The sequence below is a fragment of the Cuculus canorus genome, chromosome 3 (assembly GCF_017976375.1).
Source record: "Cuculus canorus isolate bCucCan1 chromosome 3, bCucCan1.pri, whole genome shotgun sequence".
Lineage (NCBI taxonomy): Eukaryota > Metazoa > Chordata > Aves > Cuculiformes > Cuculidae > Cuculus > Cuculus canorus.
In genome coordinates, this window is record NC_071403.1 from 66,884,732 (window position 1) to 66,907,130 (window position 22,399).

A 22,399-nucleotide genomic window follows, 5' to 3' on the forward strand; every position below is an offset into this window, starting at 1 on the left:
CAGCCCCATCGCTCCGTCTTGGGCACCGCACATGGGGCCGGTGCTCAGCCTCTCCCCTCGGCACACCGGAAGCCCGGGATCAGCAAGATGGGAATTTCACGGGGCCCAGGAAATAAGCAATGCAAGTTTATAAAAGCTTTTATTTGCTCTTGGTCGGACCAAGATGGGACAGTGATCTTTATACAATTTGATACAGTCAGTGGTACAAAAGAATGTGTTTTAAATAAAAAGCCAGAGTGGAGTAGCAAAAATATTAAAAGATTAAGTAAAAAACTGTAGGCATGGGAGTTAATCCTAGACCTTAGGTTGATGTTGTTTTGCCACCATCCCAGTCCCAGAGCTGGAAGCGCCGCTCTGCCCCGGCCGGCTCCACGGAAAGTGGGAACACGCCTGTGGGAAAGATTCCACCCTGGATTTGAGTTTGTCATCATCAATTGAATCAATTTTGCCATAACCAAAAGGCAGCGCTGAGGTTCCTCTGCTGGCTGGGGCGAGTGAAGTCGGCACGGGGCAAGGCTGGCGCAGGGAAGTGGCTCTCCGTCCTTCCCTATTCCAGGCAGGGGCTGGAGATTCGGAGCAGAGGTTTAGGAGCCGTTAAGTGTGCCAGCTCGCAGGAGTTTAGGTAACATTACTGCCAATTCCTCCACGAGGGTTATTATCACTTGGGGTTTGTTTCTTTTAGCATCTCTGGGTGCTCGCTCCTCCTCGGCTGGGCCGTGCGCTCCACAAGCCACTGCCACGCCGAGCCACGCGGATACAACGCATGGGGTTATAGGAACAGAAGTAGACGGGCTAGAAACACTCGAGTTTATTCACTGGGTTAAGGACAGGAACCGGAGGCGACGACTGGTTGGGCTGGTGAGTGGCCGGATCTCTACCTGTGGGCTTGCAACAGACACAGCGTCTACACAGGATCCCGAGGGAATTACAGAGGGGGCCGAGCCCCAGGAAGCAAATCAAAAGCTCATGTTTAAAACAAGGATTATACAAAAAAAAAAAAAAAAACCTTGATGACTTTTTCTCTGTTTTTCCCTTTTTGATAACATCAGAAAGTGCAGGTTGAACCGAGGGAGCTGGACTCTATTTACAATGCTGAACGGCAGGTGAGGGACGGAGCCGATTCCTTCCAATCCCAGCGTCCTGCCCGACCCTGACAGCCACTCGACTGGGAAGGGTTAACACACACGGAGACAAAATGCCGGGATACAGAGGAAAAGAGAGACCCCTCGGTCAGGTTACTACAGGGGAAGCCGTTCAAAACAAGGAGTTCCATGTTAAAACACTGTCATTTCATTAAAATTCAATCAGCGTTATTGGCTATTTTAATTATTTACCAGAGACAGTCCGAAACACCAGTGGACAAGAGTGAGGCACAGCTTGTCCAGCCGGAAAGGAGAACGGGAGGCCTGGGAGGAAGGAGCATCCATGTGAAATGTCCCTGTCCATGGCAGAGCAGCTTTCCTACGCTGTGGTTTAAATGTGCAGGAAGTGGCATTACGGCCGCTCCTGCAGTGGGAACGCCTGGATCAAGCCAGGCTGGCAGTCCCTAACCCCCTGCCTTTCCATGGAGCTGTGCCATCGGTGACACTGGAGCCCGGCAACGCCCAGAGCTGCGGGCAGAGAGAGCTGGGAAAGCACAGGAATCCCAGGGGGGCTAGACAGCCCTGCCAGGATCACCCGCGGTCCCGCAGCCCAGGAGCGAGCCCAGGGCTGACCCAAGGACTCAGCTTTCCACACTGGGAAATGGAAAGTTTTTCAAGGAGGTAATAAATTAAACTGCCAACTTCTCTTTTTCTCCTTTCTTTTGTTTAAGATCCCGTCTCACTCGGCCTTTGCCAGGCTCCCGAACAACTCGCTAGAGTAAGAGAGAACGGAAAAGCTCGTGTTAACTGCTGTCAGTTTGGGAACTGTGGGTTATATTCATACACATAAAGTAGACAACCACATCACCCTCCATAGAAAACTAGTGCATGCAAGGACTCTTCCATGTCATAAACCCAACGGCTATGCAGGAGGAGAGGAGATTACTAGGGAACCGACAATGCCTAGAGGGAGTTAGTAGGTATCCTCAACAGTTTTACCTTGGAAGCTAAGTCAGTGCTTTGTATTAAAGTTTTGGCAAACATACCGCGTTGCCGTCCTTTTAATTAACACATCACACGATGAAGAAATGCAAATAAAAGCAGCATGCAGGCAAAAGGAAAGAGCTGCAAGTGAGAAAAGAAACGGGCAGCGGGAACAGTTCCGAATGGCTACATCACCGAAATGGAGACACAGCAGAATAAATGTCGCTTGGTTTTTGCACCACCCTTTGTCCTCGATGCGTGACACCGACGGTTACAGAAAGCAAACAGGAAGGAGGTGGGGATTTGGGAAGGGTCAGGGATGGATGGTCTGTCTCCTGCACATGCTTCCACCAGAACAGAACAGAAAAGAAAGTAAAAACAAAAGTTCCTTTCCACATAAGGCACAGGACAAAAGAAACCCCGTTCACAGACTCAAGGCGAAAATGAGTTTGCCTGGCTCTTTCTAGAGAATGCGGTGACTCAAGCACATTATCCGTGACAGAAAATTCCACTGTCGTACAAAATAAATTGTTAATTCTAACTTTTATTCTTATACAGTTTGCAGAATCGAGTTGAATATGATTGCTGTATGTTTTAATGTCGGGAGGAACGGGACTATAATACAACCAAAACGTAGTGGTAAGTTGAGCAGGTAACATGAAAAGATGAAGTCACGGAGATGGTTTTCCTATACATGTTGTTGAGAAAATTAGAGTACGCAAGCTGTCCTAATCGGAAAAACAGAAGGGAGACAGGAGCTTGTTAAGATGAGGAACAAAAACATTGGTTTCAGGTTAAAAACGGGCAGAGTGGTTTGTTTTGCAGCGAGAAAAAAGGGGCGGTGGATGGCGATTGGTGAGATAGGAGAGGGTTCAGCAACACTTGCTCTTCCAGCCCGTCACCCCACCGCCGCTGCTGATATCTACATTTTCACTGTTGGGCTCTTTTACAGGGGTCTGCAAGGAAAGAAGTGGGAAAAAAAAATTAGGTGACTCTGGAGACATCCTGGAACAAGGTATTCAGAGTGAAGAGGCAGCAGCTCAGAAGGACTTAATCACCAAATAACATCAAGGATAAACGAGGGCCAGAGCTCCAGAGGAATGTCAGGAACCCTCCTCCCCACGCCAACAGAAGGATGCAGACCCAGCTAAAGAGGGGAGGTTGTTTGTTTTGCTTTAAATAAACAACAATCGGAAAGCTGGGAGAAACCTTTTTGAACTTGGACCACGCCAAACTGAAGGAAAACCATTCCTGGATCCTGCTCTTGGAGCCAAGGCTCGGACCTTGGCGCAGCGAGTAAATCATAGCACACGACCAACACAGGCTGAGGCTAAATTCTGTGAACTAACGACCTTTAAAACTCACAGAGTCATTTATGGATAAAGAGGGGGTTTTCAAAGCCTCTCCTTCCAGACGGCCAGGACACCAGCTTCCGAGGGAGAGGACAAAACAGGCCCGCCTGCGTCATGGGATGTCAGCCTGGTTTGGCTGAAGCAAAGATCAAAGTCAAGTGGGTTTGCCCAAATGCTAACATCTACTTTTGGCTGTTTAGCAACTAACCCAAACACCAGCGGAATGCCGCCGTCTCTATTCCTGTTCTTATTCTCTTTGGCATGGCCTTGCACAAGCAAAACGCCCAGATAAATATACCGAGGGCCAAAATGAAAATTTAAAGGTCAGAAGATCACTAGGATGCGCAGGCTTGACGTCCTCATTACCAGAGGCCAGGGATTCCCATCCAGCCTCTCACAGAAGGTCTGTCAAAACCTGGTTAAGAAACAGCTCAGAACTACAGCAGCAAACCAGACACCCCCAAGCACAGGGGGATTTAAAACGGTTGGGAAAAGGTTCGGCATCGCCCTTGCACTGAAGTTCTAACCAGCTAACTCTGATGCCACTCTCTACCCACGGAGCGGTGGGAGACACTGACGGAGGCAGCCTCAGTACCGGGCAGCTCCTACTGCTAGGCTCAAGCAAAGACACACCACGCAGGGTCATCGTTCAGGAGTGGAACACACACTCAAGCTGGCCAATCTATAGCTTGAGCTTCACGGGGTGTCAGTGCTGGAGAGGCACGGCTTGATCATAAGCAGGAATCATTGAATCACTGAGGTCAGAAAAGACCTTTAAGATCATCAAGTAGAACTCTTAACTTCGTATTGACAACCCCAACACTAAATCCTGTCCCCAAACACCACATCCACACAAACCCTCCAGGGACAGAGACTCCACCACTGCCTCAGGCAGCCTTTGCCAGGGCTCGACAGCCCTTTCCATGAAGGAACTTTTCATAGAATCATTTGGCTGGAAAGACCTTTGACATCATCAGCTCCAACCATACCTGTCCACTACTAAATCACATCCCCAGGCACCTCATCTACCAGCCTTTTAAACACCTCCAGGGATGGGGACCCAACCACCTCCCTGGACAGCCCGTTCCCACTATATAATCAAAAATTTCTGTGGGGCAACTTGAGGCCATTTTCTTTCACCCCATCCCTTGTTCCTTGGGAGCAGAGCCTGACCCTTGCCTGGCTCTAACCTCCTTCCAGAAGCTGCAGAGATTGATGAGGTCTCTTCTCAGCCTCTTCTTCTCCAGAAGAATGTCCCAGCCTACAGCTTCTGTGCACATGGAGCCCTCCTGTGAGAGCACAACTCGCCAGAGCTCGCCCTGAGTCACCCACATACCCAGCCCTGCTCAATCCTGCAACAAAGCAGTGGCAGCTGTTGGAATTTGATGCGTTTTCTACTTGTGAAAGCTGTCAGGGACAGAACTACAGGAACATCCTGCAGCTCTGGGCATCCGAAGATTCAGGAAAGGCAGCCAACTCTCAGTACACTGTGCGTTTCAGGAGGGGAAGCCAGCCTGCAGGAAGAACCGGTGATCCACGTTCTCTTCTCAGTTGCAATACAACCTTACAATAAAATCTGCAACATGGAGGCCAAAAGGGCCAATCATTGGAAACAAGGCAGGAAGCAACAGATCCTGTTTGTCTTTTCTAGCATCTAAACTCTTTCCAACAGGCGCTGCATGGGTTTTAGACTCTGTTGTGCATCAATGGAAACGGTGACACAGAAAGGACGCATCTCCTCCAAAGGAACTGAAATGTTTTAACTGCAAGGACATGTATGACACAACCATGAGTGGATGGGCTGGACAATGAGGAATTCTTTGGCTCTGCAACGTACACCATTCCTTTCTCTTATACCAATGAAACATCAAACAAGCTCTGGAAGCTTAGAACATTCAGATGTACCACATTCCTGATTCAGGGACTGTTCTGTGATAGCATCTCAGAATCACTGAGGTCAGAAAAAACCTCTGAGCTCATCCAGTCCTACCATCAGTCCAACCTCACTGTGACAACTAAACCATGTCCCAAAGTGCCTTGGCCACATGGTTTTTGAACCCCTCCAGTGATGGGGACTCCACCACTGCCGTGAGCAGCCTCTGCCAGGGCTTCACCACTCTTTCCGTAAAGAAATATTTCCTAATATCCAATCTAAAGCTTTCCTGGCATGACTTTACGCCATTTCCTCTCAGCCCCTGCCTGGCTCCAACCTCCTTTCCAAGTGCTGCAGAGCAATGAGGTCTCTCCTCAGCCTCCTCTTCTCCAGATTAAACAGTCCCAGGTCCCTCAGCTGCTCCTCATAAGACTTGTGCTCCAGAGCATGTCCTAGCATGCCAAAGTTAAAAGTTCAACAGCTCAGGTAAACCCCAAAGGCAACAGGAGCTGAAATTTTGGGATACTGTTTCCAAATGAAGCCTGTGAGCACCCACCTTTCGAAGAATGTCTTCTGCTAATGTGAGGAATGCCTTCTCGATGTTTATATTTGCTTTCGCACTAGTTTCAAAAAACCTAATTCCGTGCTCTCTAGCAATCTAAATGAAAACAGAGAGAAGGAGGTGGTTAGTGGTACTGCGGTCATTCAGTCGGTGCTGACACAGCTTCAGTGTCAGTGACGTTCATGAGCATGGAAGATTCTTTCAGCTGCAGCAGGCATCAGAAGCACTAGATAGACAGTGTTACAAAAGATGTGGAACTTAATGATTCAGAAACAGCAATTAAAGTGTATTAAATCACAATCACTACCTAAGATGACAGACACCATGCAAGCCTGTTGCATAAGGAACTCATCAAAGGATGACTGAACAATTGCAGCTATCAGAGAGAGCAGAAACTGCACCTGAACTCATTCCATTCAATGCAGTTTCTTGGAAAGCATTCCCTGGGCTTACAAGCCATTAGCAAACCTAGGCCCCCTGCTCATTCCCAGGCACATCCCACTGTGGCACCTCAAACACCCGGAGAGAGTGGCAATGTTTGGCATGGATGTACTTATTCTGCTAAGCAAGCTTCTGCCCAAACCTTACCTGTTCACCTTTTGCTTTGGGCACAACTCTTTTGTCTTCCATGTCACACTTGTTTCCTAACAGCATCCTCTCCACATCTTCATTGGCGTGCTGGAACAAGACAAAAGAGAAGTTCACAGCAATCAGCCGAAATCCCCTTCCCTTCTGTATAGCAGGCTGTTTGGAAGCTAACATTCACAGGCCTTCGAGTCCTGCACATCCCCAAGTCATAACAGAGACTGCTGAAAATTGCTCCTCAGCCCATGCCTTCAGACTGAATTGCTCACACACCCTGGGACTGGAATGAGATGGCAGCCCAGGGCTGACACAGCTCCGTCTCCATCCCAATGTCAGTCATCTTTCTACTGCTTTTTTATTCCCATAGCTTAAGTGTGAAGTCTTCCCTTCTGAAAAGGACCGAAGAGCTGTTCCAAAACCCAGATTCTCCACACTCATGCATCAGACTATCTAATCTTTGTTAGCTTGTTAATATGCTTCAATTAGATGTGCCCGGTGTTATGTGTGCCACGCAAGCTCGTTCACAGATGTGATGCTGTGGAACACTGAGGGACAAGAACCACCCCACTCTATCACATCTACAGCTGCCATTGACGTTGATGCACTGGGATGGCTCCAACCACACTGCTACTTCTCTGGTGTTTGAAGGGTCCGTCACAGTTTCACCACAGACAGGTAAATTTGAACAACTGCAACTGTGCTTCACCCAGCCAAATAACCAGGGAGCTGGTAAAACCCCTTTGGTCTGAGCTAACGAAGAAAGGGAAATGGCAACTCTCTAGCCTCACGCTGTTCCACTGATGTCGCAATCATCAGAACAAGACTGTGCATCAGCTTTGGGCTTCAGCTTCACCCCAGCACTCCACACGGAAGTGAGAGACTCCTGCAGTGAAGTGGCACATGGACAATACACCAAGTGGACATAAAATAGGACACTGCAAAGGGAAACCTGAAGTGAGCACCACGCTAATGCTCAGGATCCAAGGAAAAGTAGGCCCACATACAAGTACTTCCCATCTAAGGACAGGCTGAGAGAGTTGGGCTTGTTTAGCCTGGAGAAGAAAAGGCTGCGGGGAGACCTTAGAGCAGCCTCCCAGCACTGAAAGGAGCTCCAGGAAAGCTGGGGAGGGGCTCTTGATCAGGGAGTGCAAGAATAGGATGAGGAGGGAAATGGTTTTAAGCTAAAAGAGGGGAGATTGAGATGAGAGCTCAGGAAAAAAAAATGTTTTCCTTTGAGGGTGGTGAGGCCCGGTCCCAGGTGGCCCAGAGAACTGGCGGCTGCCCCATGCTGGACGTGTTCAAGGTCAGGTTGGATCGGGCTTGGAGCAACCTGAAGCAGTGTGAGGTGTCTCTGCCCATGGCAGGGGGTTGTAACTGGATGGGCTTGGAGATCCTTTCCCCCTCAAACCATTCCAGGATTTATCCTTTCCCCCTCAAACCATTCCAGGATTTACCAATTCAGTGACACACAGGGAATCACTTCTGTTATGCAGAAGTGAGTGCCAAGGCTTTGTCAAGGAATGCTGGAGGAGCAAAACCACCTTGGCTCTTCAGTTATTGAAGTATTGCCAACATCTATCACAGTAAGAGGAGAACATGCTGAAGATGCTCACTGGACCAGCAGAAACTCTCTAGCAGGCACAGCACAGCGCACTGCTTAAGTGGATAACTGAAGGACTTTGAAACCAGCCACGAGAAGCTTCTTGGAAAGCCTAATCTGAATTTACTTTCACCCAACAGTCTTAACACTGCTTTACGGTAGAATTAGCAATAGAACTGCCAAGAGAAAGAGATCCACACACCCAGTGCTCCTCCTTACAGTGCCAACCCATTTCTCTTTCCCCAGGAGAATCACCTCCAGCTTTTTCCTTCGGGACATGACGAGGAAGAACAACCAGACGGCAGAGGCAGATTAAGATATTATGTAGAATAAGGCCCTGAAAATGATCCCTATTCATGCACAGACACAAACTGCTCACACAGTAGTAGACATCTTTCAAACAGAGCCAGCCTCTCAGCTAATTCCTGCCAGTGGAACAGAAGCGCATGGCACAGCACACCTCTGCAGAACGTGTGAAACTCGAATAACGAAGCATTTGGCAAGGATGAAGGTGTAACAGCTCTAGGCTCCCTGGCTTTTTCTAAATCAAGGCCTGGAGAGGAGTGTCCTTGCACGTAATTCAGAATGGCAGCTTGCTTACTGAAAGATCTCCTCCTCGAAAGGATATCCTTGGCAATGTGAACTTCATGGAAAAGCAAAGCTCGAGGTTCCTCCTTTCACAATTTACATGAGCGGATAACACCAGCCACACATTTTAGCAAGAAGCCTCAACACTGCACCTGGAGCTTCAGAGGATGATAGGATGCCTTCTCCCATCATTTCTGCTAATGCACTCGGTTAGTGAGCTTCTTCCATCATAAAAAAAAGCTTCCTAAGGCATCAAACAACCCACTTAAAAAACAGCAGTAGCCACACACCCTCCTCAATGCACCTGGAATCAGCTGCAGAGGTTTCTGTGGCACAGCCTGGAAAACACAAGGTCGGTAAAGCCGCTTGCTTCTCAGACACATGGTACAAGCCACATCTACTGCTCACCTTCCTGTATAATACTATGATTTTAAACAAAGCCATAGCACAATCCACAGGCCTTGGTTTCCAGCTTATACTCAGCTCGCTGCAGAGCTCCTTTGGGCGCTGCCTTGCTCCCCCCCGACTCCTGTGCCCACCAAAATGAACACCTTTCCACAAGCGTGTTCCTGCAAGGAAATTCAAGACCCAGTATTGCATTTCTGCTTTCTAAGAGCCTCTCACCAGTCTCAATGCTTGTACCAGCAATGCCTGGCAGCAGTTCTGCCGATGCTCGGTTCTACAGGGCCATCTTCATGCTTTCTAGGAAAACAACAGAGCTGGAAAATCCAAGCATTTGTTCCATTTAGGAACAGCATAACAAAAGCATGAACTAATAGCATCACTGCTTTAACATCTCAGGACTCCCGGAGAGTGAACTCTTGAGGATCCAGCCATTGCATATTTCCACATCAGTTTCTTCTGCTTCACCTGACCTCACACCAGCCTCCTCTAACACAGACACCAGCCACCAGGTCTGAGCACTTTGTGATATTCAACAAGCATGGTTTGCCACGCTGGCCCTAACAGCCATGAGAAACCTGCAAATACTTCCTAACACCAGTTCTGAGGGAGTGAAGGTGATCTTACTCATTATCTTCAAGATTTACGAAGTCATGTTTATAAAATAGGTCAGTACTAGGAATGACATATTCATAGCTCCTCTGCCGCCTCTGGCTGAGTGCGGCTCCTCTACACACCACCTTGTGGCGGCAGCTCCTCCTGGACACTGCAACTCCCAGCTACCAGAATCACTGAGTTGTTTGGGTTTGAAGGGCCCTTAAAGACCATTCAGTTCCAATCCTCTGCCACGGGCAGGGACACCTCCCACTGGATCAGGTTGATCCAAACCCCATTAGACCTGGCCTTGACACCTCCAGGGATGGGGCAGCCACCACTTCTCTGGGCAACCTGGGCCAGAGCCTCACCGCCCCTGCAGGAAAACATTTCTTCCTAAGATCTCATCTCAATCTCCCTTCTTGCAGCTTCAAACCATTCTCTCTTGTCCCATCCCTGCACTCCCTGATCAAGAGCCCCTCCCCAGCTTTCCTGGAGCCCCTTTCAGTACTCTAATTGCTCTAAGGTCTCCCCACAGCCTTCTCTTCCCCGGGATGAACAACCCCAACTCTCTCAACCCATCCTCAAATGACTGAAGATGTATTCCTTACTTCTACACATTCTCCAGCACAGAAACAAAGTTTGCTTCTAGATGAATCCAACATTTTAGGACACCGTTAGCTCGGTGTTGCAACCCTTCACGCCATTATGGAAGGGAGATTTGAGGCGGGGCAGGCGGGACACAGACCAGCCTAAGAGCAACATCCAAAAAGCAGCCTCCAGGAAAGCTGGGGAGGGGCTCTTGAGGTGCTGAAGGCCAGGTTGGATGAGGCTTTGAGCAACCTGGTCCAGTGGGTGGTGTCTCTGCCCATGGCAGGGGTTGAAACTATCTGAGCTTTAAGGGCCTTTCCAACCCAAACCATTCCTATGATTCCATGAAGTGCCAGGGTTCACTTACAGCTCCTGCCAGGGCAGAAGCAGAAGCTGCAACCTGGAAGCTGAGTTCCTTGGGGCTCACCACATGTTCTATCAGTCACCACAAGCAGCTCAGCTTTGAGATCTCACAAACATCACTCACCTCATCTATGTTTCTGAGCCACTTGCTGATGTTCTCAAAGCTCTTGGCGTTAGTGATGTCGTACACTAGCATGATCCCCATGGCACCTCTGTAATAGGAGGTGGTGATGGTGTGAAATCGTTCCTGCCCCGCCGTGTCCCTGCAGAAAACGGACAAGAGCACATATCAGAGGCGAGACCAAAAGACACTAGCATGACATAGCTCTTAGACAAGCATGTACAGCCCGGTTTGTGCTCTCCTGCACCGCTACTGAAGATGTGCAGCATTGCAGAAGACCAGGACACACTCCGATGTGCATCTGCAGTGGCTTCCAGGAAGACCTGCTCCCTCCCAGATCCAGCTGACCACTCAGAGAACATCAAGCTTCAGTAAGCCAGCCGCATGAGTGTATGGAAACCCAGAGATGGAGGTTTCTCTTTCAGATTTCACTTAAAAGGGGATTAGTTTTTAAAAAACACATTTTGGAGTCAGTGAGCTAAGACAGATGGCGCTGGACTGCTCAGCTGGGCCTACGTGATGAAGGAGGCAGCAGATGAAGCCACCCATGGAACAGCAAAGTGGCAGGTGGCAGTGGGTCCTCTGGTAACATACCACAATGAACTAAACCAGTATCAAGCCATCGTAGAAATCTGTTAAGGTTAAATTTTGTTTTTTTATTGACAACTCAATACTTGCACCCAAACAACAAAACTTTCATTGCCAAGTCCTAGATCCCAGGGAAACATCTCAAAGGCTTCTGAGCCTCAGTGGGAGCAGCAGTGGACAGTGTGAATACAGGAGCAAGGAATGCTCCACCAGCACTTCCACAGGACTGGGAGCTCCAGCAGTGGAGCATATGAACAACCCAGAGACATCACTGCCTCACATGCCCTCCTCTCTTGTTCCTGACCAGTTTCTCCAAAATAAAAGACACTTCAAAGCTCCATCTAGAGCTTTTAAGTCAAAGACCATATGCACCGACCAGCCTGATCAGACACTGGTGAAACCCAGCACTCCGGTTTCCACAGAATCACAGAATGATTTCCCTTCCAAGTGAAACCAAAGCCCATCCAGTTTCAACCCCCTGCCATGGGCAGGGACACCTCCCACTGGATCATATTGCTCAAAGCCTCATTCAACGTGGCCTTGAACACCTTCAGCAATGGGGCAGCCACCACTTCTCTGGGCAACCTGGGCCAGGGCCTCACCACCCTCATTGCAAAGAATTTCTTACTAATGTCTAGCCTAAATCTTCCCCTTTCCAATTTAAAGCCATTCTTCCTTGTCCTATCACTACAGGCTCTTGTAAAAGGTTCCTCCCCAGCTTTCCTGGAGCCCCTTTCTGTACTGGAAGGCTGCTCTAAGGTCTCCACACAGACTTCTCTTCTCCAGGCTGGACAACCCCAATTCTCTCAGCCTGCCCTCAGATGGGAGGTGCTCCAGCCCTCAGATCATCTCTGTGGCCTCCTACAGACCTGCTCCAACAGATCCATGTCCTTCTTATGCTAGGGAATCCAGAGCTGAATGCAGGGCTCCAGGTGGGGTCTCACCAGAGTGGAGCAGAGGGGGAGGATCCTGTCCCTTATCCTGCTGGTCCCACTGCTTTAGATGCAGCCCAGGACACAGTTTGGCTTTCTGGGCTGCAAGTTCCCATTCCCAGCTCCTGTTGAGATTCTTATTCCCAGCACCCCAAGTCCTTTTCCTCAGGTCTGCTCCCAATCCATTCTCTGCCCAGTCAGGATTTGTGCTCAGGATTGCCCCAACCCAGGTGTATTGACCTTGCACTTGGCCTTGCTGGCCCTCAGAATATTCACGTGGTCCCACTTCTTCAGCCTGTCCAGGTCCCTCTGGATGATGTCCCAGCCTTCTTGTGTGTCAACTACATCACACAGCTTGGTGTCATCTGCAGACTTTATGAGGGTGCACTCAATCTCACTGTCCATGTTGTTGATAGCATCCTCATCCCAGTCACTTGCTCCCCAACTTGCCTATATGAAGCAGGACAGCGCCAGCTAAAACTCACCAAGGCCATCAAGACCTATGGCATGTGCAATTCCTCCCCACCCCCAAAAAGGCTGGGAGCTGTTGCAGTAAGGATTCAGATGGATTTTACACAACTTGGCAGTGGCCACACTGAGCTGTTACTCATCACTTATCACATCCTCTACACCTACAACTTAACTTGATTCTTTAACTCCTCTATGTTTTTTTTCTGGCACCTGGAGCTACGCTGATGGGGGAAAACACTTGGGGGTGTTCAAGGCCAGGTTGGAAGGGGTTTTGAGCAACCTGATCCAGTGGGAGGTGACCATGGCAAGGGTTGGCACTGGATGGGCTTTAAGGTCCTTTCCAACCCAAGCCATTCCACGATTCTAAGAAAGCTGGGGAGGGAAACAGCAGAGAACCTGGAGTGTTCCCCTCCTCCCTCTGTTTTTTTTAGATAAGTTCTATACTTGCCCTTTCCCCTCCTTAATGGATTCTCCATTCATTATTCAGAGATAACTCCTAATGGATGTGAGATTGGAGACCTGACTGCAGCAATCAGAAGAAATGAGTTACGGCTTTCCAACCGCCCACAACTGACGAATCCACCCTGAGCAAACAGCACACAAGACAATCAGAGACCACGTGCCCTGGTCACTGCCCTGGCTTCTCACTCTTTTGCTCAGACTTCTAGGATGTAAGAATACGCTCCAGAGCCACTGGTGTGCAATAAATCCTTTATGTCAGCACATCTGTGGACCAAGCTAAAATACACATAGACAAGGACTATTACCAGAGCCAAGGAAAAGGAAGCCCTGTTGCACAGGAGGAAATGGAGACCTTGGATTATTCAGCTGCAAAATGAAGATGAAATCGTCCCGTGGGACTGGGGAAAGAAGCAGCGCAAGGAAAGTCAAAAATCTATTTAAATCATCCTGATGCCAACATTAAAATATGCATAAGCTATAGCACATTAGAGGTTTAACGAACGGAGAGCAGAATTTCTGGGACAGCTTTCCAGCTGACCTAGCAGAGACTAAAGGAACCTTAAAATGCACCCTGATGTGTTTATGAAAGATTTACATGGCTGCAACAAGAAGAGATCGTAGCCTATGCTTGGTGAAGATCCTTCCAGCCCACACTGCTCAAAATAAAGGTCTTCAACACATTAAACCACATAATTCCTAGCAAAACAATGCTTGGAATTTTATTACTGTCCTACTGGTTCTTCTGATGATGTTTTTAAATCCATGCAGCAGAACACTGCACGGAAGGAACCATTGTTGACAGCAGGCAGGCACTGGCAGCCTTAGTGGCCGAGTCCAAGACTTCCCTCTGCAAAGGAACATCTATGAGATACCTCCTGGATGGCAAATTTCAGCTTTGCTGAAAAAGTATTCAGTCAGGAAAACACCTCTATAAAGAGTGCCATACTGATTGTTTTCTAGGCAGGGAGACCTGTCAAGAAAGCCTCTGCCTCTCGAGTCACACACACGGTAAGCGGTCCAAAAGGCTCTCAGCATGAAGGAACTTTTAGATGCTCCTAGGGTCTTCTGCAAAAATTAATGAGACTGATCATAGAATCATAGAATAGAATCATGGAACCATTTGGGTGGGAAGGGAACTCAAAGCCCATCCACTTCTAACACCTGGCCATGGGCAGGGACACCTCCCACTGCGTTAGGTTGATCCAAGCCCCATCCAATCTGGCCTTGAACACCTCCAGGGATGCGGCAGTCACCACTTCTCTGGGCAACCTGGGCCAGGGCCTCCCCACCCTCACATTTCTCCCTAAAATCTCATCTCCATCTCCCCTCTTGCAGCTGAAAACCGTTCCCCCTCATCCTATCCCTGCACTCCCTGATCAAGAGCCTCTCTCCAGCTTTCCTGGAGCCCCTTTCAGTACTGGGAGGCTGCTCTGAAGTCTCCCAGCAGCATTCTCCTCTCCACGCTGAACAACTCCAACTCTCAGCCTGTCCTTGTTCAAGAGGTGCTCCAGCCCTCAGATCATCCCCGTGGCCTCCTCTGGACCCGCTCCAACAGATCCATGTCCTTCCTGTGCTGAGGACTGCAGAACTGGACACAGGGCTCCAGGTGGGATCTCACCAGAGTGGAGCAAAGGGTCAGAATCCACTCCCTCACCACACTGGCGCGTACAATATTACACTCTTCATGGCTGAATTTTCAGCTCTACTACTCTTGTTCCTCCAAAGCGTTCCACTGCTTTCACACCGATAATACCACCTTTTTCTGGAGCAGCTCTCTCTCACTTTATTTTTTGTTCTCCCTTCCTTCTAAGTAATATGAGCACTGCTATTTTTCGAGACATTCATCAATGTCAACCCTCCCAGATTCCACCCTTCAGAAGTGCTTCTGCTCCCAAATCTTTAATTCCTTTGTCCCAGATCCTGCTCTAAGCCCACCACGGGTGATTTTCCATACAGCATTGCATCATACACCATCACATCAACAATTTTTCTAAAGAGACCGCTTGTACAATAACCTCACCAAGAAGCTACTCGCTACTTCTACGTGCTTTCACCCAGAATGTGACTCTTCCTGAGGGATCTGCCCTGAGCAAGCTCACTCCTTCAGCAGGCTCAGGTCCCAAGAGCTGCACCCTGGCCTCCTCCACACATGCAGCCCACACCATGTTGAGGCTCCTCCAGAAGCTTCCTGCACACAGACACAGCCTCACATCCTTCCCCTCCACTTGTCTTACCTGCCATCTCCCTGTTACAACACCGTTTTGTACCAGGCACATTTACATTTGGAGCAAGAGGAAAATGCTTTAATCCTGGCTTGATCCTTACTGAACCGCAATTGTCCTTTTCAATAGCAGTGAGGTATCAAGTTGCTTATCACCCCTGGAGAGCTTTATCTCAGCCAGACCCTTCTTTTCTTTACTCCTATATATTATATATAGGAGTATATATATATATATCTCTATATATTTTAGAGGTCAAGGTGTGACTGAGACACTGCCATGTCTGTTCGTTTTCCGTGCCCAGGAAGAGGCAGCAGCTCTTGCCCTGTGCAGGCAAGGAGCAGAGCTTTGATAGCGCTGGTTTATCTGTTCTCTGTAGAACTCATTGCCCAGCAAGACCCAGCATGCAAAAGCCACAGCAAAATACACCAGCATGGCTTTGCTGGCAGTCAGAGAGCAACTCCTACACCAGAGCAGCAGCAGGAGGAAGACTCAATGTGGGTGAGGGAGGATCATGGAATTATTTCCTAATACTCTATCCCACGTTCCTTCAGAGCCCCCTGCCTTGTTGGGGTAGAAGATTCAGCACAACACAAGTGTTGGAAGGAATGGTTCGATTCAGGCTGAACATCCAAGTGTAACCAGTCTGGAGAACCCACAGCCCAAGAGCTGCCCACGCGTCAATCACTGCTGCCCACGCGTCAATCAATTCCTGATGGCCTCTATGCCCAATCCTCTCTGTTCCTCTCTCTCCATTGCTTTCAGTTCTCCGTGGATCTGTACCCACCCTTCCGCAGCCAGCTCCACCTGCCCTAATGATGATGGTTATCATTTGTGCTCCCTGCTGGACCATCCCAGCATGCCAAACTCCTTCACCAACCCAGTGCTTCCTCATTGACTGGCTACACATTTTATACAACACCAACACCGACGGCTCCTCCCCTTGCAGGCACAAAAACACTAAGCCAGCCAACTTCTGTTTGCAGGACTGGGATACGAGGAACAACTGAGACAGCTCGGAGTGGTGGTAATGAGGAGGACTCCAAGTACATTAATTAGGAAGGATAATCATTCACCCAGCTTTCCTCAGGCAGCGGAAGACCAGTACTTCCTTCTAACTGGAACCCACCCATCTGCGTCTACAAACTCCAACATTATCGAGCCATAGAAGATTTTTATTAGGTTGCAGGGGGAGGGGGTAGATCTGAGTTCTCAGCAAAGTTCCGAATGCTCGGTAAAGCTGGAGAACGTACCAGTAATGTCTGCTTGTGGCTGAGGAGGGAGTCTAAACAAACAGTTTGGATAAAAAATCCACACGTTTTCCTGATCTGACATGTTACCAGGCTGTTAGCACATAAAAATCTCTTGTTAGATGCACACAGCAAGCTAAAAAGAGAGAGTTTAACTTCTGCCTCGTGTTAGACTTTCCTACAGGAAAGCAGCCGTGTTTCCAGTCAGCTGAGAAACTCTGCAGCTGAGCATGGAAAACATAAAACAAGTGCAGACGTGGATGACAACCACAAGGTTGGGAGGCAATCTACAGCCACAGAGCAAAAGCAACTACTAATTAAAGAATCCCAATTTTAAAACACTTCCCACTAAATCACAGCCTGTGAGGATCCTGTCCTCCCCAGCAGGAGGTTTGCCAACAGCCCGCCCCAGGGAGCAGGCAGTGACAGTGGTGACAAACCCAATGCAGAGCTCTTCCCAAGTGTTTCAGGGATGCATACGGAGCTTTGTCACTGCTGAAAGCCCCAAACACGGCCACTGATCAGATACCTGAATGGAATCCCAGGAAGTGTGAACTCTTCTGACGAAAACCTGCTTCTGAGAGGAGCCACCCCACCGACAAATGTGTGTTACTCACCATATCTGCAGCTTGATCTTCTTTCCTTGTAATTCAACGGTTTTAATCTTGAAGTCTATCCCTAAAATAAACAAACACAGAAATCAGTAATTAGTATTTAACAACAAAAGCAATTCCACATCAACTCCATTGCTGCAGAATGAACAGCTTTCTTCTTCTTTTACTGAAGTGCCCGATAAACCCAGGCTGTCCAAGTAAGGCAGAACGTGAGAGGAGCACGAGGACCATCACACCTAAAGTGTCTCCTGAACTGAACACACATGTGGTTTATAGCGAGTCAGCCTCTAGCTTCAATAACACAATCAGAAGGGTTTAAGCAATGCAAAGCTTCGGCCAGCAATAAAAAGACAAGTTACCAAGCTAAGCTGGTACCCAACTGCCACAACTCTCCATCCAGGCCCACTCCAGCTCCAGCCCTGGAGCAAGCAGGGTGAGCAACACCACAACCTGACAAGAGTGAGCAACCACAACTCTCAGCGTGAGTAAGCAAGACCATCCTGACAGATTAGATGGTATCTAAGGAAGCTGGTTAACTACAGGATTTGCAAGGACTGGAGATGAAGGAGAGCTGTCCCAAGAAGACTTTGGAAAGGAGAAACTATCAAACTGCGGATGGATCGTGAGCAGAGATCAATGCTGCAACCAGTATTGATATTTTCATTACTAATGTTGCTATTATGAACTGTCCCACTTGAAGTCCACTGCTCACAGGAGTGTGAGGTGCTGCATAAAGGAAATTAAAATATGAAGCCGCTAAATGCAAAGATGGAATAAAAGCAAGGGAGAGGTGTCAGCCATACAAGATCACAGAATCATAGAATCATAATGGTTGGAAAAGACCTCTAAGATCATCCAGTCCAACCACTGATGCAGTGTTACCCACCTGTTACCCAAGAACAACTTCTGTGATCCAGACAACTGACAGAAGGCTGGGAGATCACTGTTCTACTTCCCTGGAGCACCTACAGTTCAACAGAGAGCCTGGTCTCCAAAAGGGAAATACTGTCTTGCCAGCATCTGGTGAGAACTTCCATAGCACCACTGCTGAAGGCCCTGACGAAACCTCATCTGTGCACCACGTATGAACTCATCGCTCCTCCCCAGAAGAGATGGGCTCACACCACAATGGATGCCATGCACATCAACCCAGGATGAAAAACAGCCCACCAGCTCTTCCAGCAGATGAGATTTGACAACCATGTCTTGTTCCAGCTTTCTCCTCCTGAAATTGCCTACAGGAACCACGAGCATCGACTGTGGCCAGTGGAGCAGAAGCACCACAAGCCATCTCCTCGCAATGCTCTGACAGCAACGAGACGCCCGAGTTCCAATTTTCATTCCAATCACAGAAACACTACAGAAGATACTTCATGCTTCCCAAAAATCTGTTTATATTTAGACACTTTAAAAGGCAGCAGCTGCAACCACAAACTTCCCTACTCAATCTACAAGGTCGTTTTATACCAAGATTAAACAGAATTTATGGAACACGTTCTTATGTAAGGAATCAACAGGGAAAGTCGGCTTTAAACTCCAAGTCCTGCTCCTTTCTGCTCTATACTGCACACACCACCTCATTTTAACACTGAAATGCTAAATTAGTAAAATGTTTTCAGATAGAACCCAGGAAACCAGAGCCTTTCTGGGAAGGGCACCTAGTTTTACAAAGGGGTGGAGAGAATCCCTCTCCCACAGCTCTGTGTCCTCCACGGGCAGGAGGAGGAATGGACACTGACTACCTGTGCAGCCAAGAAGGCAGATGGAGAAGAACCCTTAAATCAATACCAAAAGCAGCTCTTCATGAAGCCTCTGATAGTCACCACGTAACCATGAACTGGAGCATAAAGGGGCAAAATTCTCCATTTCTGAGGATTCAGAGCAGTACCGTGACAAAAGGACGAGGTTGTCATAGCATCATAGAATGGTTTGGGTGGGAAGGGACCTTAAAGCCCACCCAGTTCCAAAACCCTACCATGGGCAGGGACACCTCCCATTGGATCAGGTGCCCAAAGCTTCATCCAACCTGGCCTTGAACACCTCCAGGGATGGGGCAGCCACCACTTCTCTGGGCAACCTGGGCCAGGGCCTCCCCACCCTCACAGGAAAATATTTCTTCCCAAGATCTCATCTCAATCTCCCCTCTTGCAGCTGAAAGCAATCCCACCTCATCCTATCTCTGAACTCCCTGATCAAGAGCCCCTTCACAGCTTTCCTGAAGCCCCTTTCAGTACTGGAGGCTGCTATAAGGTCTCCTCAGAGCCTTTTCTTCTCCAGGCTGAACAACCATAGCTCTCTTAGCCTGCCCCCATATAGGAGGTGCTCCAGCCCTCAGATCATCTCCACGGTCTCCTCTGAACTCGCTGCAAAAGATCTATAACCTTCCTGTGCTGAAGGTCCACTGATTTCAGGGCATCAGCATGGGACCTCCAGAGCTCAGCTTCAGGTCAGTGTTTCAATGCTTTCCAATTTGCCAAAGAAGAGCTTCCTTCCTCATGTTAGGTTAAATCTATGAACAGATATTGGCTGGTATCACATGGACGTGGTGTGGACAATAAAATCGCTGAACGGTTAACAGTCAACACATAAAATCACCCCAACCATCCCCACATTTCACAGCGTTCCACCAAACTGTTTGCTGGGATGCAGAGCTCCCCAGCAACGCTATCGAACAAACGAACACAACGTTTGCCAAGAGATCATAAATAAGGGTATTTTATCCAGCGACACTTTAGTTTAAGGTTCTGCCCAGATAACACAGGATGTTTGACAGCCACTTTTTACGCGTTAAGATAAAGTGAGCTATTAACCCAGCCAAAGAAATCAACTCTTCTCTGCGCTGGGAGGGATTTAGCCAGCTCTGGTATTTGGGGATAAAATAAATCTCTAATTCCATGTTATACGCGGCTTTCATCCCAATTACAATATAATACCGGTTCAGCCTTCAGAACAGAACGATGGTTATAAATAGCAGTGACGGTTTGCTCTAAATACTTCCAAAGGAGTTTTAACAGCCTGGAAAAACGAGAGATCTGCATCGCTGCAGGACCCACTCAGTTCCAGGCCTTCTCCAAAGAAGCTGCTGGTGACACCAGACTGACAGAAAGACTAAGGCTTCAGAGAGAGGAGATTGCAGGTACAGGGAGCTTCCCGGAACACTGAGTTCAGGAGAGTTTAAGAGGGTAGCAGATATAAAAGTTGAATGACAGGCAAAATGGACCTATTGCTATCACAGGAGGATAATGACAGCACTAATGAATTAAAGATGAGCATGAAATTACTCCCTCATTAAGTGTCAATTAGATATCCATCAGCTTCAACAGGGCAAGCTGGACTTTGCAAAGAAACGAGGAAGCACGCTGCCAGCTACTGAACACTGACTGTAACTCCACACTTCCAAATAAACCCTTGGAAACATTTGTTCTGCCACAGCTCACACAGTTTAACAGTGACATCTCCTTATGGGCAGGTCAGCCCAGGTTTCTGGCTCCCTTCTGGGTCTCCTTCCAGTTACAAGTCATAGAATCAGAGAATTGTTAAGGTGAAGTCCAACCAACAGCCCAACTCGACTGTGACAATTAAACCATGTCCCCAAGTGCCACGGCCACATGGTGTTTGAACCCCTCCTGGGATGGGGACTCCACCGCTGCCCTGGGCAGCCTCTGCCAGGGCTTCACCTCTCTTTCAGTAAAGAAATTGTTCCTAACATCCAATCTTAACCTCCTGTGGTGCAACTTGAGGCCATAAACTCACAAACCAACTGTTCCTGAATGCCATCGGTACCAGAGGGAGGGAGAAAAAGCCATTTTCCAGCCTGTGTCAGCGCTAGGACGGATGAGCCAGCCCTTTGCAGACAGCACCAATTGTGTTTGCATTCTTCCCAAACAAAGACCTCATTGAGCACAGGGAGAATGCTGGGCGGTGGGAAGCGTAATGTAGGGCAAGAGAGGGGCAGCGCCAGGAGCCCAACAGTCAACCTTCGCGGCAAAGCACCACCTAACACAGAGCGTAGGCAGCACACCATGTATTCCATTTGTCAGTCATTCCTTTGCAAATGCACTTTAACATCACTATGCAAGGCAATAAAAGCACATCTGAACAAATCCTGCAGCTCTTGGCTCTCAACTGAACCCAGCAGAACTCGAGCGGCTTTCAGATACCCTGATGAGCCATAAACAAGTCCCTCTCACCACACCCTCCCCAAGGAGGTGCAGGCTGCAGTGCCTCCAAGGGTTTAAGGTGTGCCTGGACACCCCACACTAATCCCTATCACACCGGTCAAGCATGGTGGAGCTCTTACAAGTGCTGTAATAGGAGAACGCTTCATCCTTACTGCTAACTTAGAAACTACAGCATTGGGTGAAGAAAGTGGCTGACCAGGAAGAAAGAAACCCATCTGCTATGCCCCAGCCCTGGAGGTGTTTGGTTGGAAGAAGCTTTGAGGAACCTGATCCACTGGAAGGTGCCCCTGCCCACAGGATGGGCTTTACGGTCCCTTCCAATCCAAACCAGTCTATGATTCTACGATCTGCTATCCTTCTTTGAATTAATGACTTCCCAACTGGCATAGTAAGAGGGAACACTGCTCCACAGTCACCTCCACACATACAGTCCAAGCCATAACACTCCATGGGCAGCACACTCCACCACTGCAGAAAAACCCGTATCCTTCAGGAACGGTTTGTACTCTACAGCAGGGCCCCAACAACGGCCCCAAAATATTTTTATTTAAACAGCAAAAACAAAGTAAAAGAAAATTTCCCAAGAGCAAAAATTACAGCAATAACTATGTCTGTAAGCTTTTAAAATTACGGAAACCTCTGCCTAATCCTCTTCCACAGAACTATTTGTTCAGGTGAGCTTAGACAAGCCTCTACAGTCACGACAACTCTTTCTGAAATACAGATTTGTTAACTTTGGCAAAAAACATTCCACTACATAGGAGAGAAAACCTTAATAACCAATCTCTAAGAGGAGCTGGAAGCCACAGGATCCTCCCCTACTGCTTATGGTCTGCACTTGCACAAACCTCTCCAACAGGTGGATCTCTGCAACCATTAATTCCCTGTGAAGTCATCTCTCTCAGAAGAAAATTGCAATAAACCAATGAATGAGTCACTAGACAAAGCATCAAAACTCTTGCTCAACTGAAGCAAGTCTGAATGC

General features: G+C 48.3%; 1 protein-coding gene across 1 annotated transcript in view; it reads right to left on the reverse strand.

Moving 5' to 3' along the window:
* Nucleotides 1-123: 123 nt before the first annotated feature.
* The window catches only part of RAB10 (RAB10, member RAS oncogene family), a 49,929-nt gene continuing 27,653 nt past the window's right edge, over nt 124-22,399 (reverse strand). The window contains exons 2-6 of the mRNA XM_009563749.2: nt 17,237-17,297; nt 10,701-10,839; nt 6,442-6,531; nt 5,848-5,949; nt 124-3,022 (exon numbers count right to left, since the gene is read on the reverse strand). Of these exons, the coding sequence (XP_009562044.1) occupies nt 2,939-3,022; nt 5,848-5,949; nt 6,442-6,531; nt 10,701-10,839; nt 17,237-17,297 (476 nt within the window). The 3' untranslated portion in view covers nt 124-2,938. The remainder of the gene's footprint in view (nt 3,023-5,847; nt 5,950-6,441; nt 6,532-10,700; nt 10,840-17,236; nt 17,298-22,399) is intronic.